The 16,015-nt window shown below is 41.1% G+C and overlaps 2 protein-coding genes across 4 annotated transcripts in view; both read left to right on the forward strand.

Annotated features, from left to right (window-relative positions):
• RHBDD1 (rhomboid domain containing 1) overlaps nucleotides 1-16,015 on the forward strand; it is a 122,065-nt gene that overhangs the window by 77,118 nt on the left and 28,932 nt on the right. The window lies entirely within an intron of this gene.
• LOC132368720 (large ribosomal subunit protein uL29-like) lies at nucleotides 9,972-10,393 on the forward strand. Its single transcript, XM_059927445.1, has one exon. The coding sequence runs from the start codon at nucleotides 9,972-9,974 to the stop codon at nucleotides 10,284-10,286; it is 315 nt and encodes a 104-aa protein (XP_059783428.1). The 3' UTR covers nucleotides 10,287-10,393.

A 16,015-nucleotide genomic window follows, 5' to 3' on the forward strand; every position in this document is an offset into this window, starting at 1 on the left:
GACACTTTCTCTGGGCTCACATAGGTCTTTTGCAAGGGCCACATGAGGTCCTGAGAAGAGCCTGAAAGTGGGTGTGAATTCCTTTGTACTGCAGCCCCCAATATGTTCCGTGTTATATATTCTATGAATAGCATCTTGCTAGCTCGCACTCAGCCTTTAGCAGTTTAACAGTTTTGGCTGAATTCTTTTTATTAGTGTCCAGTAGAGTCTGTCCTAGGTAAGCAAGTGTTCCTATGCTGTTTTAGACTTCTGTCTAGTTGGCTGCCCTACTGCCTCAGCTTTCTGTTGGGTTCAGGAAAAGGTATTGATTTGCAGATTGTCCAGCATTCATGTTTATTATAAGGATAGTAGTGATGCTTTTTCCAGTTTTCTACATCCCCAGTTTGAATCTGTCATTTACTAGACATAATCTGTCTAGTAATTTATTTATTGGCTTTTTTAAAAAAATATGATCATTCCCTCATGAAGTAGGTAGAATCTATAGTCCTTTTTTAAAAGGCTAGGTAAATGCTTAATTCTTTCTCTTTGATTCCCAGTTTTCAGAGTAAGAAGTTAGTGTAATAGTCATCAATAATACTGAGATTTGAAAGGGCCAACTGATAGAAATTCATTTGGTAGAATGCCAGTCCAGCAAGAGACATCCAGCACCAATTAGTTTCTTTAGTTCAATATATTGGAAGAGTAAATTAAAGAATCAAGGTAACAACTTTTTTAACCTCAGAATTTGCTGTTGTCATATTTCTTAATAGTACCTGGCCATAATTATAAGTCCTAAAGCTCATGCCAGGAATAATAATACCAAAGTAGCCTCTGTAGAAGAAATATCGGAATCCCTATTATTTCAAGAAGCCTGCACATTTACTACCATTAACAGAAATCTTGTCTTGTTCTGTTGGCAGTTTCAGTTCTTATAAAAGAATCCAAGAGGCAGCTGATACCACAATAATAGAAAAATTTTGGACGAGAGCCATCTCCTTTCTTTGAGTCAAAAGGCAGATGCCAACTAGGAACATTAGCTCATTGCATTTTCCTCGCCCCTCTCCCCCACGTCCTTCCATGTATAATTTGTGCCCTTTTTTTTTCTTTCTTTCTTTTTTTTTTTTTTAAATAGCCTGCCACCAAGTTCAGCGGGTGGCTGGGTACAAAGCTGTGTCCTTTTCAACTTCTATCTGCCAGTCTGGAGCATGTGTACTGGTTAAAACTGGAAATCCTCATGACATGTGGAGTAACGTGTGCTTCTTTTCTTAGACTCTTCTGAAAGGCAAATGGCCACAATCACACTTCGGCTCTCTTGTGAAAATCAAGCAGAGTTGTCACCCACTCCCCACATTGTACAGTTGGGGTTGCTGGCTAGCCATATGCGAAGCTGTGGTGGGACATACGACAAAGGTCTTGGCTTCAGAATGAAACTGGTTGTTCCTTTGTCTCTAAGTCCTTACATGTAAAATTACCAGGGGAGCCATATTGGAAAAGAGTATCTGGGTTCCGCATTAATATCTAGGGCTTTTGTTATGAAAAGATCACTTGACAATATCTTTGAATCCTGTTTATAGGCATATATGTTCATAGGGACCAATTCAGATACATTTTAAATAAAAAAAACAAAAAGAGAATTTATTTTAACTGCGTTACATATTTTGCTTTTTATTGAGGCTACACCAAGGTAAATAAAAATGACATCTGTCTTGTTTCTTTATTGTTGTATGAAAAATTTTGAAAAAAATGGAATAAATTATGTACATGTTCTTTTAATCTTTCATCGTGTGGTACAAAGAGAAAAGGATGGGAATTCAGTGGTCTGAGCTTCAGTCCTGGAATATCAGTGAACTAACTTTACGTGAGGTGTGAGTCACTGAATCTGATCAGACCTTTGTTTTATTATTATTTTTTATAATAAGAGAGTTGAACTGGGTCCTCTTCAAAGTTTCTTCCTTTTCCATTCTGCGGTAATGGACTGAGCAGGACGGGCGTAGCTAGAAAGAGATGCGGATATTGAGAAATGTCAGGAATATTGGCGAGTGTTTGTCATGTAGGTCTCAGGGCTGACGGATGAAAGATCATTTCTGGAAGATAAATTCACACAGCTGTCTAAGGGAGATCTAAATTGATAAATACATGCATTTGATGGTGGTATCTGCTTCAGTTGCATGATTATTTGAGCCTTCACTGGCCCAGTGCAGGCATAATGCAGTTGGTGATTTTTAACATATGCAAATGATCACGGCTGGCCTGCTTGGCTTTGCAGGCGTGTTGCAGGCCAGGACAGAGATGTACAGCTCATTCCGTGTGACCACTTCTTTTTTTTAAGTAATTTGGTGTGTTTTCCCCCAGGAAAACTTTGTCTGTAATGAAAAAGCGCCATCTGCCAGATTTCCTAAAAGCAGTTTCATTGCAGAACACTTCCTTTGGATTATAGGTTCTTACTCCCTTCTCTCTACTTTGGAGATATTCATTTCAGTGAGTAAAGTTTGATATTTGAGACTGTATCTAGATGTGAAATTGTGCATATAAAGAAATGTAAATACATGATGTTTCAAACCTGCAAAATAACATGTGAATATATCCCAGTCAGGAAAAGAAATAATAAAATAAGTGGACCAGAGTTCTGTTTAGGTCCCTATTGGGAAGGAGCAGGCTTCTGTTGAGGTTTTATACTTAAAAAGATTAACTGTAGCTCAGCCGTTGCTAAAATAATAAAGATAATGATACATGAAACTGAAACATATTTGAGAAATTAACATTAATAGTTCTATGTGAACTTATAATTTTTCCTCCGCTACCTAACCCCACAATCACCATTTATTGAAAGGGATCATTCAGATGCTAATGAGTAGATTTAGCAATAAAAGTATAAACAAACCTCTAATGAATTAATTCCACCCACCCATGTCCCCTTCGTCTTCCCCCACACTTGGACCCTGTTTTGTGGGCTACCAAGTCTTGATGGTTTCGGAAATGTTACCTTGCACACTCGTCACGTTGCTCTGGATCCTTATTCATTCTGTTCCTCAGCAAATTCCAATTGGAGCCCCTTGTTTGTGTATGGTACTGTTAAGCACTGCAGAGTACGGAAATGAGTAAATCTTGTTCTTTGCTGTCAAACCAAAAACACTGTTCTTTCTGCTGAACGACAGGAGGTTTTAGTGACTGACTTCACTTCAGCTACCCAATATATTAGATTTAGGAAAGAGATACAGTAACTTTTGAAATGAGCTGATCACTTTACTTACCCATCTATGAAGTTCTCTGCTTCAGCAACTATGATTCCCTAAGTTATGTAAGAATTCTAGAGAATATCAAATTTACTAATATGATGATTTGGATACTCAAGTTATCTATACAGTTTTTAATCTCGAAGTTATTGAGGTGAATATTCACTGTTTTATAAGATCAAACTTAATTGGAGAAAACTATTAATATAGGTGTGATTAAGAAACTCATCATTTCATAAAATGTTTTAATTAGGAAGAGAGATGTCAGATAGTGCTTTAAAATTATAGTGGATTTTACATTCTTATTAATCAAACAATTGAGGGTGTGAAGAAGTTTCTAATTCTCTGTGTCTGTACTAAAATATGAAACCAAACCAAACATTATCTATTTTTTTTTTTTGAGCTGAAGGCCCAGACTTTGAGACTTTATTTCATAGACTCAGTAGTTGATATTTTCAGTGAATAAAATTTTATTCTTTTTTATTTGAACCTTTCTAATTCCTTTCTAAGCATTGTAAGTACAGATAACATATACCACCTAAGTTTAGCATATAATTTTAAGCACATAACTGCAGTCTTGGGGAGGGGCCTATTGTTTCGATCCTTTGCTTAATTTACTTAAATTACTTTTTAAAGTAGATAATGGAGAATGAGACAAGGCTGAACCATTTTCAAACATAACTGGCACTGAGAGTGACCTCAGAGGTCAGCATATCTGACACCTGATCTTACTCAATGAGGAAACAGACTCGGAGAAGTCAAGAGGCTTAATATCCCATCACTTATATCTCTGGCCCAGTTACTGTGGACGGTGTCCTGCCCTGGGGATGCTGTTGTGATGTAGGTTGGGTTCCCCAGGCATGAAGAGCCTGGGGGTCAGGACCTTCCTGGAAGGTGCTAGATTGGATCCACATTTCCTTGGGCTCCTGTGTGTCCACCCTAGAGCAGAGCTGAACCCCTGAATTAGCTTCCGCGTCCGCCTTCCAGGCTGGCTGCAGCTGGACTCTCAGCTCCTCCTCCCGCAGGGACAGAGTCCGTCTGGCCTTCAGAAGGAAGGGAGGCAGGTGATGACGTGTGTGAGACCGCACTGACGTGTGTGTGCCAACACCTGCTAGGTGTGCGCTGTGATTGCCGTGCGGTTCTGCTTTTGTTTTGCCATGGAAAGAGGCAGCACTCAGCTCCTTTTCTGGAAGTCCTCCCTGAATTCCAGATGTCCCAGGGTGGACGGTGCTGAGGGCCCGAGACAGGTGACGATGGGTCCCTGAACTCGGTTATTATGGTCTTTTAGAATTTGGATAAGCATTTGTCCTGCTGGTTATAAAAGCAGAACATATTCACGCTGGAAAATGATCAATACAAATCACCAAAAAGAAGACAAAAAGCGATCCATAACCCCACCACCCAGAGAAAAACCACATCACATTTGAGGTGTATCCTTGCAGCTACCCATAATACAGGCACCCAGAAGAAACCACTGTAAATGTTTTGGTGAATTCTTTCCAGGTCAACAAGCAGTACCTCTTCCCTCGTGGTTACTGTGCTAAGGAAGGTTCACATCCCCTCACAGAACCCTACGAAATAAGCATTTGTAATTATAGCCATTGTTTTAGATTGGGAAATAGAAGCACAGAGAAATTAAATGGCTGGCCCGGGGTCACATTCTGAGTGGTAAACACCAGGCAAGAAGGCCAGACTTCTCTATGCCCAGTCGGGGCCTCTTCAGAAAAAGCGCTTCTAGGCTGTCATGAATTGTCAGTGATGGAAGAGACCAGCACGATTCTGTCTGTAGCCCTCCACATAGTCAGCCCGCATGGCCGAGTTGGAGTTATGTTTGTGTTTCGGGAGGCGGATTGGCCATTGCTATCACCCTGAAATCAGAACACTGAAAACCCTTTGGTAGGTGTGGTCACTATAGAACAGTCTTAGCTACATTTAAAAAGACAGTATTACTTGTAGAATGACAATGACATTTCTCTTACTGTGGTCCTCACATGATTGGCTAAGTTCTTTTGTTTGGTTGGGTTGTCTCTTTTTTTAAGCAAAAATTCCTGACATTAATTAAAAATTGTGAAATAAATAGTTTGTTTAGGGAAAGAATGCCCTTCTTACACAAGAAACTTGCATCTCAGGTACCTAAAAGAACACACACCAAAAAAATGCTTTCTATAGACAATCATAAATAATCTGCTGGGCAGTGATTTGTTTCTACCAAAAATCATAGCATATGAGTTTGAAAATACTGTTTTTACTATGGACAATTAGTGACATTTGAATTAAGGGTATTTGCATTGTCCATTTAAATAGGACTCAATTTTTCTTCAGTGGCTTTCTTTTTAGAAAAGAAAAGATAACAAAAAAGAATAAATGTGCTTGCACTAAGTGTGCTTTAAGACAGAATTTTATGTTGAGCCATCTATCAATATTACACGTGAATCATTCACGTGAGAATTTTCACTGTCGTCTACTCAACCTCTTGAATCTCACTCAGAGGTGCACGTGTTCATCCGTTTTGTTGTGTTGTTTTGCTAGTGAGAAAACTCAAGTCATATGTTGGTTTCCATTTATTATAGAATCACAAATAGCTTTCAAAGTGGTCTAGTTTCATCACATGGCAGTTCTCCAAGGATTCAAAACTATTTATAATTCTGTTGAACTTCGTTATGGAGAGCCAGATGTGAGAGTCATGCATAATATATATTTATATATCTTCAAGCATCTCAATTAGGGACCAGCAATCTTCCTGTGTCACATCTGTGTTTTTTAAATCTACTTTTGTTGTAAGACAGGACCAAAATTGCACAGCGTTATTAAGATTACTATAAATATTAAGCTGATTAAAATTACATTGTAATCATCTGCTTTGGAAAACTCGCAAATGGCCTAATCATGCCCCAATGGGAAATAGGTGAAATAAATCATGATCTAGAATAATACTTAGCCACTAAAAATAGAAGCAGGTTCACAGTGAGTCAAATGAGCAGGACATAGCAGTAGTCTTAGTAGAAACTCACTTATTTTTGTAAGACCTAGTAAATGTACTATAACAAAGATTGGAATAATATTTAGCAAAATGCCACTCATCCTTATTTCTCAGAAATAAGATTATGGTGACTTACTTTCTTGTTTTGGCTTGACTCCATTTTCTAAAATGTCTGCAAAATCACGGAGAACCTTTATTAAGAAAAAATATGAAAACCTATGCATTGCTAAAAATATTCAATATTGACCTTCCTCTTCTTCGATATTCTCCACAGTGCCATCCCGTTAAAGGCATCAGGTCATTTTTTGTAGAGAAATGCAGAGGAAACTACACCTCACACCTTCACCTCCAGCTTCTGCGGGCTACTTATGGTCTGTGAGAGTGTTGAGGGAGATTGTGCAGAGGGGAGTATCCAGACCAGGATCTCTACATCCTGTCTCCACTCTTCCTTTTTGCTCATTTCCTTCTTTCCCTTCTCATCTCTACTCCAACCTTCCAGGCTAAAGGTATCCACACACTTTGGGCAAGAAGACCAGTGGTTCCTGTTACTGGTAGCTAGCTCTCCCCTGGCTGCTACAATGATCTCTTTCTTAAGGGTTCCAGAACACACTGGATCCTGTCTTAGTTTGAGGCTGCTTCAGTGCCATGGCACTAGGCATTTCCATTTGACTTTACAGTTTACAAAAGTGAAAGCAGCATACATTTTATCGAGTGCAGTCCTTTCAGATCTGTTCTGCTTCATCTCACTGGAAGGTGTGAGGTGGTTGGCACTCAGAGGTTTGGGTCGCCAAGGAAAGGGGGAGTCTGGCATACTTTCTGGGGAGGCTGGCATTGCTTTCATTGTTACCAGCAAGCAATGGGAGTTGACTCTAGAATCATCGCGTCCAGGATTCCCTGCAAATCAACCAAAACAACCCAAAACCGAGTCGTTTTTAATTTTCAGCTCAGTGAGACTAAAGGGAAACAGTTTGCTTTTGGCTCGGGTGATGCTGAAATAAAATGCAGCTTAGCCCACCGAGATTAAGGGAGAATAAAGTGTTTAATAGGTGTCTTCTAAAAGAAGAGACATCTGTATGGAACACCTGCTGTCTTCATTATAACTTTAAATAAGCTGCGTCTCTGGGGGTTAGCAGGGCCCTTCTTTTGGCACACTGTGCTGTGACAAAGATAAACTTTAAGCCCCAAGTAGTTTACCATTGTGTAGAGGATGCTTTTTGGCGAGACACATGGGGGTGAGGAGGGAAATGAGCCCCTGGCTTAGATAACTCAGGGCCAGCGAGGCCCATTTTGAGCAGAGCTTTGACACTGTGACACCTGTCAGGTTATGACAGTGTTTCCTTACCCCTTGGCACCCCTAATTATTTGCTAATTATTATCATCTTAATGTTTTATATATCAGGGAAGCATGGAGACAGTGCTTCTTGGTAAGTGGGTATAGCTGTTTCCTGGAATTCTGGGTTTCTTTGTATGCTTTGAGGAAGGGATCTGAATAGTCACTGCGCAGGCCTGTGTTGATGGCTTGTTTCTCTTATGCTTTTGCTTATTATCACAGGACCAGATGGCCTTGCATGTAGGGACAAGGGTGGGTAGAGGGAAAGAGCACCAAGGAATGCCTTTCTCGGAGAGCCTTTCAAACCAGTTGCCATTTTGGCAGTTTACAATCCAACCAAGAATGACTTCCATAAGCGGTAGCCGTGAAAAAAACCTTGTGGCCCCAGAAAATAATATTTAATCAGCGATGTGGTTCATCTTATTAGCCTGAGGGGAAAATAACTCACCACCAAATTCTACCATATTATATAGATGGGATTGTTTGAAACCCATATCAGAACATCTGCTGGTTTTTAACTGTGCAAACCTAACGCTTTGTCCCCCTAAAGCAGCAGCAGTTGTACAGCTGCTGTGTACCCTGTATCTCTTAGACCTTGACACCAGACAAGGGGACATCTTCAGAGTTAATGAGCAATTAGGATGTTCTTTCCTGTCAATTAACTGGCAGAATAATGAGATCAAATGAGCACTGTCCTTAAAAACACCCAGACTTGTGTTTTCTAAAAAGGGTGTCTCTCTCTGCTGTTTTAGTTACATGAATAGACAAACAACTATTTAACATGGAAACAAATTAAATATTGCACCTACAGCAAACAGAAGAGAGAGGTATACAGACAGGATACTATTTATTCTAAACTCAGAATTCACAGGTTTTCCTCTTGAGTGGCTGTAATGACGTCATAACATCTGTTATCACCTTAATTATCTTAAAGATTGGCAGGCAAATATTTAGGGAGTGAGCATCCTTTCTCATATGAATGAATGTATCATATCTAAGTTTGAGACAATCGAGGTATTGATCCTAAATTTGTATTAGTGGGCTCCAGACCATGTGCCATCTAAGGATTTTGGTTTTTCCCTGAATGTGATGAGAAGTTAGTGAAGGGTGTGAACAAAGGGGCAAGGGAAGCAGAGAAAATGGGTAAAGGCCCTGAGATGAGAGGGTGGCCCATTGTAGGTACTGCGATGGTTGTGGCTGCAATATATTTTTCATTGTCAGACCAGAGTGGCAAGATGGGTGGGAATCAGGTTGTGAAAGGCCTGGTGTGTTGTGTTTAAGGGTTTTGTACTTGACCCTGGAAACAGGGGAAACCATTGAGACTTTTAAGTATGGAGGGCAGTAAGATGAAATCTGGATTTTAAGCTCACTCTGATATGTGTGGGGATTGGGTTGCAGGGAGAGAGATGGAATTTGAGTGAGTTCCAGCACACCAGGCACCATTATAAGTGACATGTATGCATGTTTAGTGTGTGTGCATGTGTATGCACATGAGTGTGTATGTGTGTGTGTGTTCACTCAATCCAGCAACCACCAATGCTGTGTTACTGTTTACCCATTTCAGAGAAGAGACTAAACCGAAGGAAGGCAAACTGAGGTCCCTTAGCTAATAAGCGACAGAGCTGAGATTTGAGCACAAGCCGTCTTGGTTCCAGAGTCTATGTACTTACTCATGACATCATTTTGCCTTTCATATTGTATTGGTATGGTCATCATCATAATAATTTAATTAATAATTAATATAATTAATAATCTAAATGCTACTCATATTTTACTAGCTTAGTGAACTTTTTTTTGTATTCATACTCATTCCTATTGGAATGAAATTAGAAATTTTAGTGAGTTAGAGTTTTCTGTAAAATATTCATCAAAGAGTTTCAAATTAAGTTTTTCAAATAGAGGTTATTAATGTCTTCTTGGTCAACTTTAAACTTCCTATGGGAATTTCTACTGCAGATTTCATGGTTGAGTGTTTTCAGGGCCTTCAGTGGAGACCTGTGAAAGTCTAGGGAACATGAAATCCCCAGCTGTTTTCCAACCCACAGGTAACACTCAGCTAACTATAGATAGAATATTCCAATTCAATGGAAAGTTAGAAAAGACCATATTAAATGAAGGAGAGTGGACTTTTATGAAAGCTACAGCTCAGTGACATCAAGGAGAATTAAGTTTATTCGAGCAGTGACCTCACTTGATTTCTGAAAAAAGAATAACCATTGATGTGCAATGTGTTTCAGTAAATGAATCGTGGGTGCCTCCAAGGCCTGTAAGACAATGAAAGGCCAAGCATATAGTTAACTAGCATTTGTTAAGTAACTAGAGGAGGGGTTTCAGAGATTTTGGTAGTTCTCAATCCTGGCTTCCTGTTACAATCACCTGGGGAGCTTTTAAAAATTATCAGTGCCTCTTTTTCCCCTCCGAGAAGGCGGCGGAGGCTGACCCTACAGTCATGGCCAAGATGAAGGCTCGAGACCTTCGCGGCGAGAAGGAGGAGGAGCTGCTGAAACCGCTGGAGGACCCGAAAGTGGAGCTGGCCCAGCTACGCGTGGCTAAAGTAACAGGTGGCGCGGCGTCTAAACTCTCCAAGATCCGAGTTGTTCGCAAAGCCATCGCCCGTGTACTCACCGTCATTAACCAGACTCAGAAAGAGAACCTCTGGAAATTCTATAAGGGCAGGAAGTACAAGCCCCTGGATCTGCGGCCCAAGAAAACGCGTGCCATGCGCCGCGGCTCAGCAAACGGCGAAGAGAACCTGAAGCCCTAGAAGCAGCAGCGGAAGCAGCGGCTGTACCCGCTCCGGAAGTACGCGGTCAAGGCCCGAGCATCCAGGTGTCAATGAAACAAACAAACTGGCCAAAAAAAAAAAAAAAATCATCAGTGCCTTGGCCCCCAAATAAATCAGAATATACAGCTGGTGGGGCAGGGGTGAGGGCAGGTGCACAAAGACAGCAGCGTGGGCCCAGGTCCTGGGATTGCTTTATAAGTTCCCCTGGTGATTCTCGCAGGTCTTTAGGTTTGTTGTTGTTGTTGTTGTTTAAATTTATTTATTTATGCCTGTGTTGGGTCTTCGTTTCTGTGTGAGGGCTTCCCCTAGTTGCGGCAAGCGGGGGCCACTCTTCATCGCGGTGCGCGGGCCTCTCACTATCGCGGCCTCTCTTGTTGCAAAGCACAGGCTCCAGACGCGCAGGCTCAGTAGTTGTGGCTCACGGGCCCAGTTGCTCCGCGGCATGTGGGATCTTCCCAGACCAGGGCTCGAACCCGTGTCCCCTGCATTGGCAGGCAGATTCTCAACCACTGCGCCACCAGGGAAGACCCGGTCTTTAGGTCTTTAGGTCTTTAGGTGGGGAGTTCCTTGAGGGCCACGGAGAGAGAGGTTCCCATTTCTCTCTGCATCGCTCTTAAGAAGCTCTAGCAGAAGACAATGGGTACTTTTTTTTTTTTTTAATTGAAGGTACAGATAGTACCATCCATTTTAGTAGTTACCTAGATTTCTAAATTCTATGTAATTTTTAGAATATTTGGAAAACCCATATTGTGCCACGTATGAGCAAGGTAGCCATCTCTCTTCCCCAAAAATGAAGATAAACAAAAACCAAATTCTCTGCCTTCAGGGAACTTAGTCAAGTGGAAGAGAGAGGGAGGAAGGGTGGAGGGAGGGAACTAGGAAGGCATCAACAAAAATAGCTATTATCTGGGTGAAACTGCTGCTAATCAAAGAGAAGGGTGACTGACGGTTGGGAATATTTAGGAATGGGATGGGTGGATGGAAAGAAGGAAGGAAAGGTTGTGGATGGTTTCCTAATATGTTTCGATGACAAGAAAAGAAACAATTAAGACCAACTTATTTCACATACGAATTCTTATTGGAAATCATGCAATTAAGAAATTGTAAAATAGGATGTTTGTTTTTTGTCTATTCTGTTCTCTAGACTTGTTTTTACTGATGAGGAATGTTAACATAAACATAAAGCAGTGAGTTTTAATGATTATTGCTCATAGTGTGCTTTCTTTTTTAATTATTTTGCCTTTTAACATGTTTCTGATTACAGAGGAATGAGATTCTTTTTCAGGCCTTCTAGTGGTTAGGAAATTTGCAATTCACGAAAGCACCAATTAGAGACGATTATAACCTGACGGCACGACTGCCATTTGAGGAGAGCTCAGCTGACGCTTTCAGCAACTGTGCAAAAAACCTTAGCCTAAGAACCCTGTGGCAGCGGTTTGGCCTTGTAAGAATTACAGAGTTCTTGTTAATATAGTTATTCTTAGATTATAACTCTGTAAGAGCCTTAGAAACGGCCTGGTCCTAACCACCTTGGCACACTGCACCCTAGAAAGAGAGGGTGTTGGCTAGAGCCACACGGCTTAACCGTCCCTGAGCTACTCCTGGAATCGGCATCATCGTACTCCCCATTCAGAGCTGTTTTTACCATATCCCCCAAGTTCATTTTTAAGCATAATATGCAATCAAAAAAATAAACGGGGTTATTCGAAGAGTAATAATGCACATTCTGACCATTCCTACTACATATCCCCCAGTACCTGTCAGTAAGATCCTTTGGTACCTGCATTTGCTTTGAGAACTATCTAGTGAGCAACTAGAGTAGAGGGGGGAAGATCTATCCTTTAAAGTAAGTTTTAACGGGTTCCAGGGAGCAGCTTGGAGCAGCTTGCTTTCTGACATGACATTGGGAACTCCAGCAGATTTTCTGGCATCTTGCATTTAACCGAGCTTTCTTGTGAACGGATCCAGGACATCCTACAACTAGATTTTCTTTTTATGCACTGATTATTTTGTTGCTATGGAGTTTTGGCCAGATTGATCTTTAAGGTATCGCATAATTTTTAAGACAAAATTAGGAGTCACCAACTTACATTTTATTAGTCTAGTTTTATAACATTTGTACAGAAATGGATTTTTAATTGAAATCAACTTTAGCATCAACATCTTGCTGCATGCAGAAACATTAGCTTTTTGAATTGGGAGGGACCCTCGGAGATGCTTCTCATTCATTCCCTAAAAGCTCCCTGCAGCCTCTATGAGTCGGGCCATCTTCACACTGTCAGAAATGTGTGTCTCTGGAAGACCTTTTAAAACAAAGCATAAAACGAGAATAATTCTCATTTTTGTGGACCGTTGCCAAGTTGGTACTTAACAGGATTAAAAAACTGATTAACCGACCTTAATTTAAAATTGTCTTACGGTAGTTATTTTATGGTAGTTGTCAGGTAAAGTTTAGCCAGCCGGAGCAAGCTTTGCCTATCAAGAATTTGATGACTGTGTTTTTAAATATATGTAAAGATGGGGGGAAGGAAGAAAGTAGGAAGAGCCTCGAGTCTGTTTCCCCCGCGGTCTGTGATGAAGCCCTTTGCAGCCTGGCTTTCACGCCCTGACACAGTGTGGGCTTCGCAGCCATTCAGGCCCCAGTTGGAATCCCAGCTGTCTTTCCTTCACCAGTGAACAAGGTAATTAGGGGATTTATGGGGATTCTGTGGCTGGGGAGTTAAACCCTCCTCTTGGGGCTGTGGTGACGGCCACTTGAGACAGGGGGTGAGGGCACCCTTCCCAGAGAAGGCCCTCGAGAGATCCTCTTCATTTCCCTTTCTCCTCTTTCACGTGTGCTCTCTCCACTTATCTTAGGTCACTTACTAATATTTTTCTTTTGGCATTTATTTCAGTGTCTTAAGATTTCTCCAAAAAGATAATAATGGTAATGAATGCTTAAGCACTAATATTTAGCAAGGCTCTTTTATGTACCAGGCACAGCAAGTACCTTTCATGCATTTTTTTAAATTTACTTTTTACAAGGACTCATGAGGTAGGGCACAGTTGAAGCTTAAAAATTAAATGTAATGGGCCTGGATTCATACCTCGACTCTATCTGACTCCAAAGCACTGCGTCCTGCTCCAAGGATCTCGTTCTTGGAGCTCGAAATTCTGTTTCTGCTGCCATCCCAGGTGATGATTATGAAAACCGTAACAGCCAGCACGTAGCTTGTGCTGGGCAGCTGCTCTAAGCCCTTTATATATGTTGACGTTTAAGGCTCACCACAGCCCTCTACAATTTCTATTGCTGTCCCCATTTTTCAGATGAGCAAACCAAGGCACAGAGAGGCTTAATAACTTGTCCACTTACCCAAGGTCACATAGAGTTAAAACTGGTCTCAAACTCTAGTTCTTAATCCCCCAGCTGTCCTTCCCGTTTCACGTAAGCAGTTCTTAAAACTTGTTTTACACTAGATCTCAGAGTAATGAAAGACGAGACAGGAACTCTCTCTTGCTCACCTTAACCATCCCTGCTACTCTACTTTTCCAGTAACTTGCAGAATTTTTCCCTTATTCTTGCTACAGTCCTCCTAAAGCAGTGATATATTGAATATTTCGTCCAAACGCTAAACCAAGAGTAATGCCTAAGCAAGGAAGAACAAATTCATTAACTAGGAATCCATTTACAGTCAATCCCCAAGGCTCATTGTGCAGTCAGTGCTTCTGCATCATTTAGAGTTGCTAATAAATGAAAGTCTTTGCATCTTTCCAAGTGTCTTCATATTTACCAGTCTCGTATTTTACCATAGGAAGCGGCTTCAGCAAGCATATTCATGTGTTGACAGTTCTAATTAATACAAGTAATTAGTCCTGACAGTAGAACTGTGAAAAGAAGACCCATTCATAAATTTGCTAATTATGTCACTCTGCTCAGAATTTAATCGCAGTCTAGTCTTTAATCATTTCTGTATATGGGCAAAAGGCCAGCTAACTAAATTCTTCAGACTTTCACATTTACTTCTGATAAAGGAATTTTGTCAAAATTAATTTATCATTGGAACTTAATATTCCACTATGCAGGAATTGGTGAAGAACAGAGCTCCTTCTGGAGAGAAATAAACAGGAGAATGGGAAAAACCAGGCAAGGAAGGAAGGAGGTAGGAAGAAGTCATCAAGGGCATCCATATGCTTTCTTACATATCTAAGTCTACAAGGTTTTGTGTACTAATATATTGATGTTTTTCTAAAAACTAAGGTAGTTTTATTTAGGCTGTTGGTATATTTATGGTACAGAAAATTTGAAGACAGTTTGTTACTTGGATCCCAAGTTGAGCCCTCCTCTCTCTGATGTAAATGCAATTGCAAGCATGTTTGTTCTGGAGCAGGGTTTTTCAGCCTGAGCACTATTGACATTTGGGGCTGAATAACTCCTTGTTGGGGTGAAGCCGTCCTGTGCATTGTGGGATGTTGAATAGCATCCAGCCTCTACCCACCAGGTGCTCGTGCACCCTTCCTCCCAGTTGTGACGGCCAAAACTATCATCTCCAGACATTGCCAGTTCTCCCTTAGGGGGCAAAATTTGTTGAGAGCCACCGCACCAGAGGGTAAGTTTAGATGATAAAGAATCAGGTAAACTTGTGTATAGGACACTTACATAGAATCAGTTATAGCAAAATCAATAAAATAAAGCACATCACTTGAAAGTGATTTAGTGGTATGAAATCCAGATTTGGAATGATATTCCTTGAATTTCAGTACCTCCTTCTTACCTTTTCAATGTAAAGGTCCCTCTGGTTCTCTTTGATAGGAAGTAGGGTGGCACTTGGTACCTTGGTAGTAGAGTGGTTGTATCTAAAACTCCTTTGCTTCTTGTGGTAAATACACTGGGCTCTTAGCTTTCACGGACTTAGTATGTAGTGTTTCGACCACTTTTAAGTGACCTTAACGTTCTGGGTACTCAGCTGCAGGTGTTCTTTGTTCCCCTTTCCAGTTCATTAATTCCTTCCCTTCTTGTCTTGCTTGCCTCCATCCAGTGCTTGGATTTCCAGTCTTTTGTTTCAGTTACTCTCTTACACATACCTCCCGTGCCCCTGATGCTCAGTCCTCCGTCCACCTATATGGAAAAAACCCACAGACTTAGATGAGCCCAGCCACTAGGCTTCTCGGACCCTGCACCTGGCAGCTGAGCCCAACTGGAGAATGTGCCCCAACAGAGCAAACTGAGTCTATTATAAATGATATCAACATCTCACCTGTTCTCGACTTCCCCCCAAAAATAGAATCCACCTGTAGGTAATGCCCTCAGCGTCCCATGATGAAAACTACAAACTTACCTGTATCCACCCCCATACTTAACTTGTCCCTCCTGACAGCTGGGCAGGGAAGTCTCTTTCCTCTTACCAAAAGCTGATCCATTACCTGTGCTAACTTCTTAGGAAAAGCTGTTGTTACTGATTATCCCCCTTTCCCTCTGTCTTCAGCTTTTGAGTCTTTACCAGATCCTTCCTGTCAATATAGAAACCTACTCGAGTCTCTTTCCACACTCATCCCCAAAGAGAGAGAGACCAACAGCACAACTGCCTTTCATTCACCACCTTTCCTCTCCACTTACCGTCTGCAGAGTCTCCACTTCTTCAGTCATGCTGCTGCCCCCCTTTACTGTCATGAAACAGTTCTAGCCAAGTTCTCCAGCGGCCTCAATGTTGCTAAGGCCCGGAGACACTTCT

Source organism: Balaenoptera ricei, chromosome 7 (genome assembly GCF_028023285.1).
Source record: "Balaenoptera ricei isolate mBalRic1 chromosome 7, mBalRic1.hap2, whole genome shotgun sequence".
Taxonomy (NCBI): domain Eukaryota; kingdom Metazoa; phylum Chordata; class Mammalia; order Artiodactyla; family Balaenopteridae; genus Balaenoptera; species Balaenoptera ricei.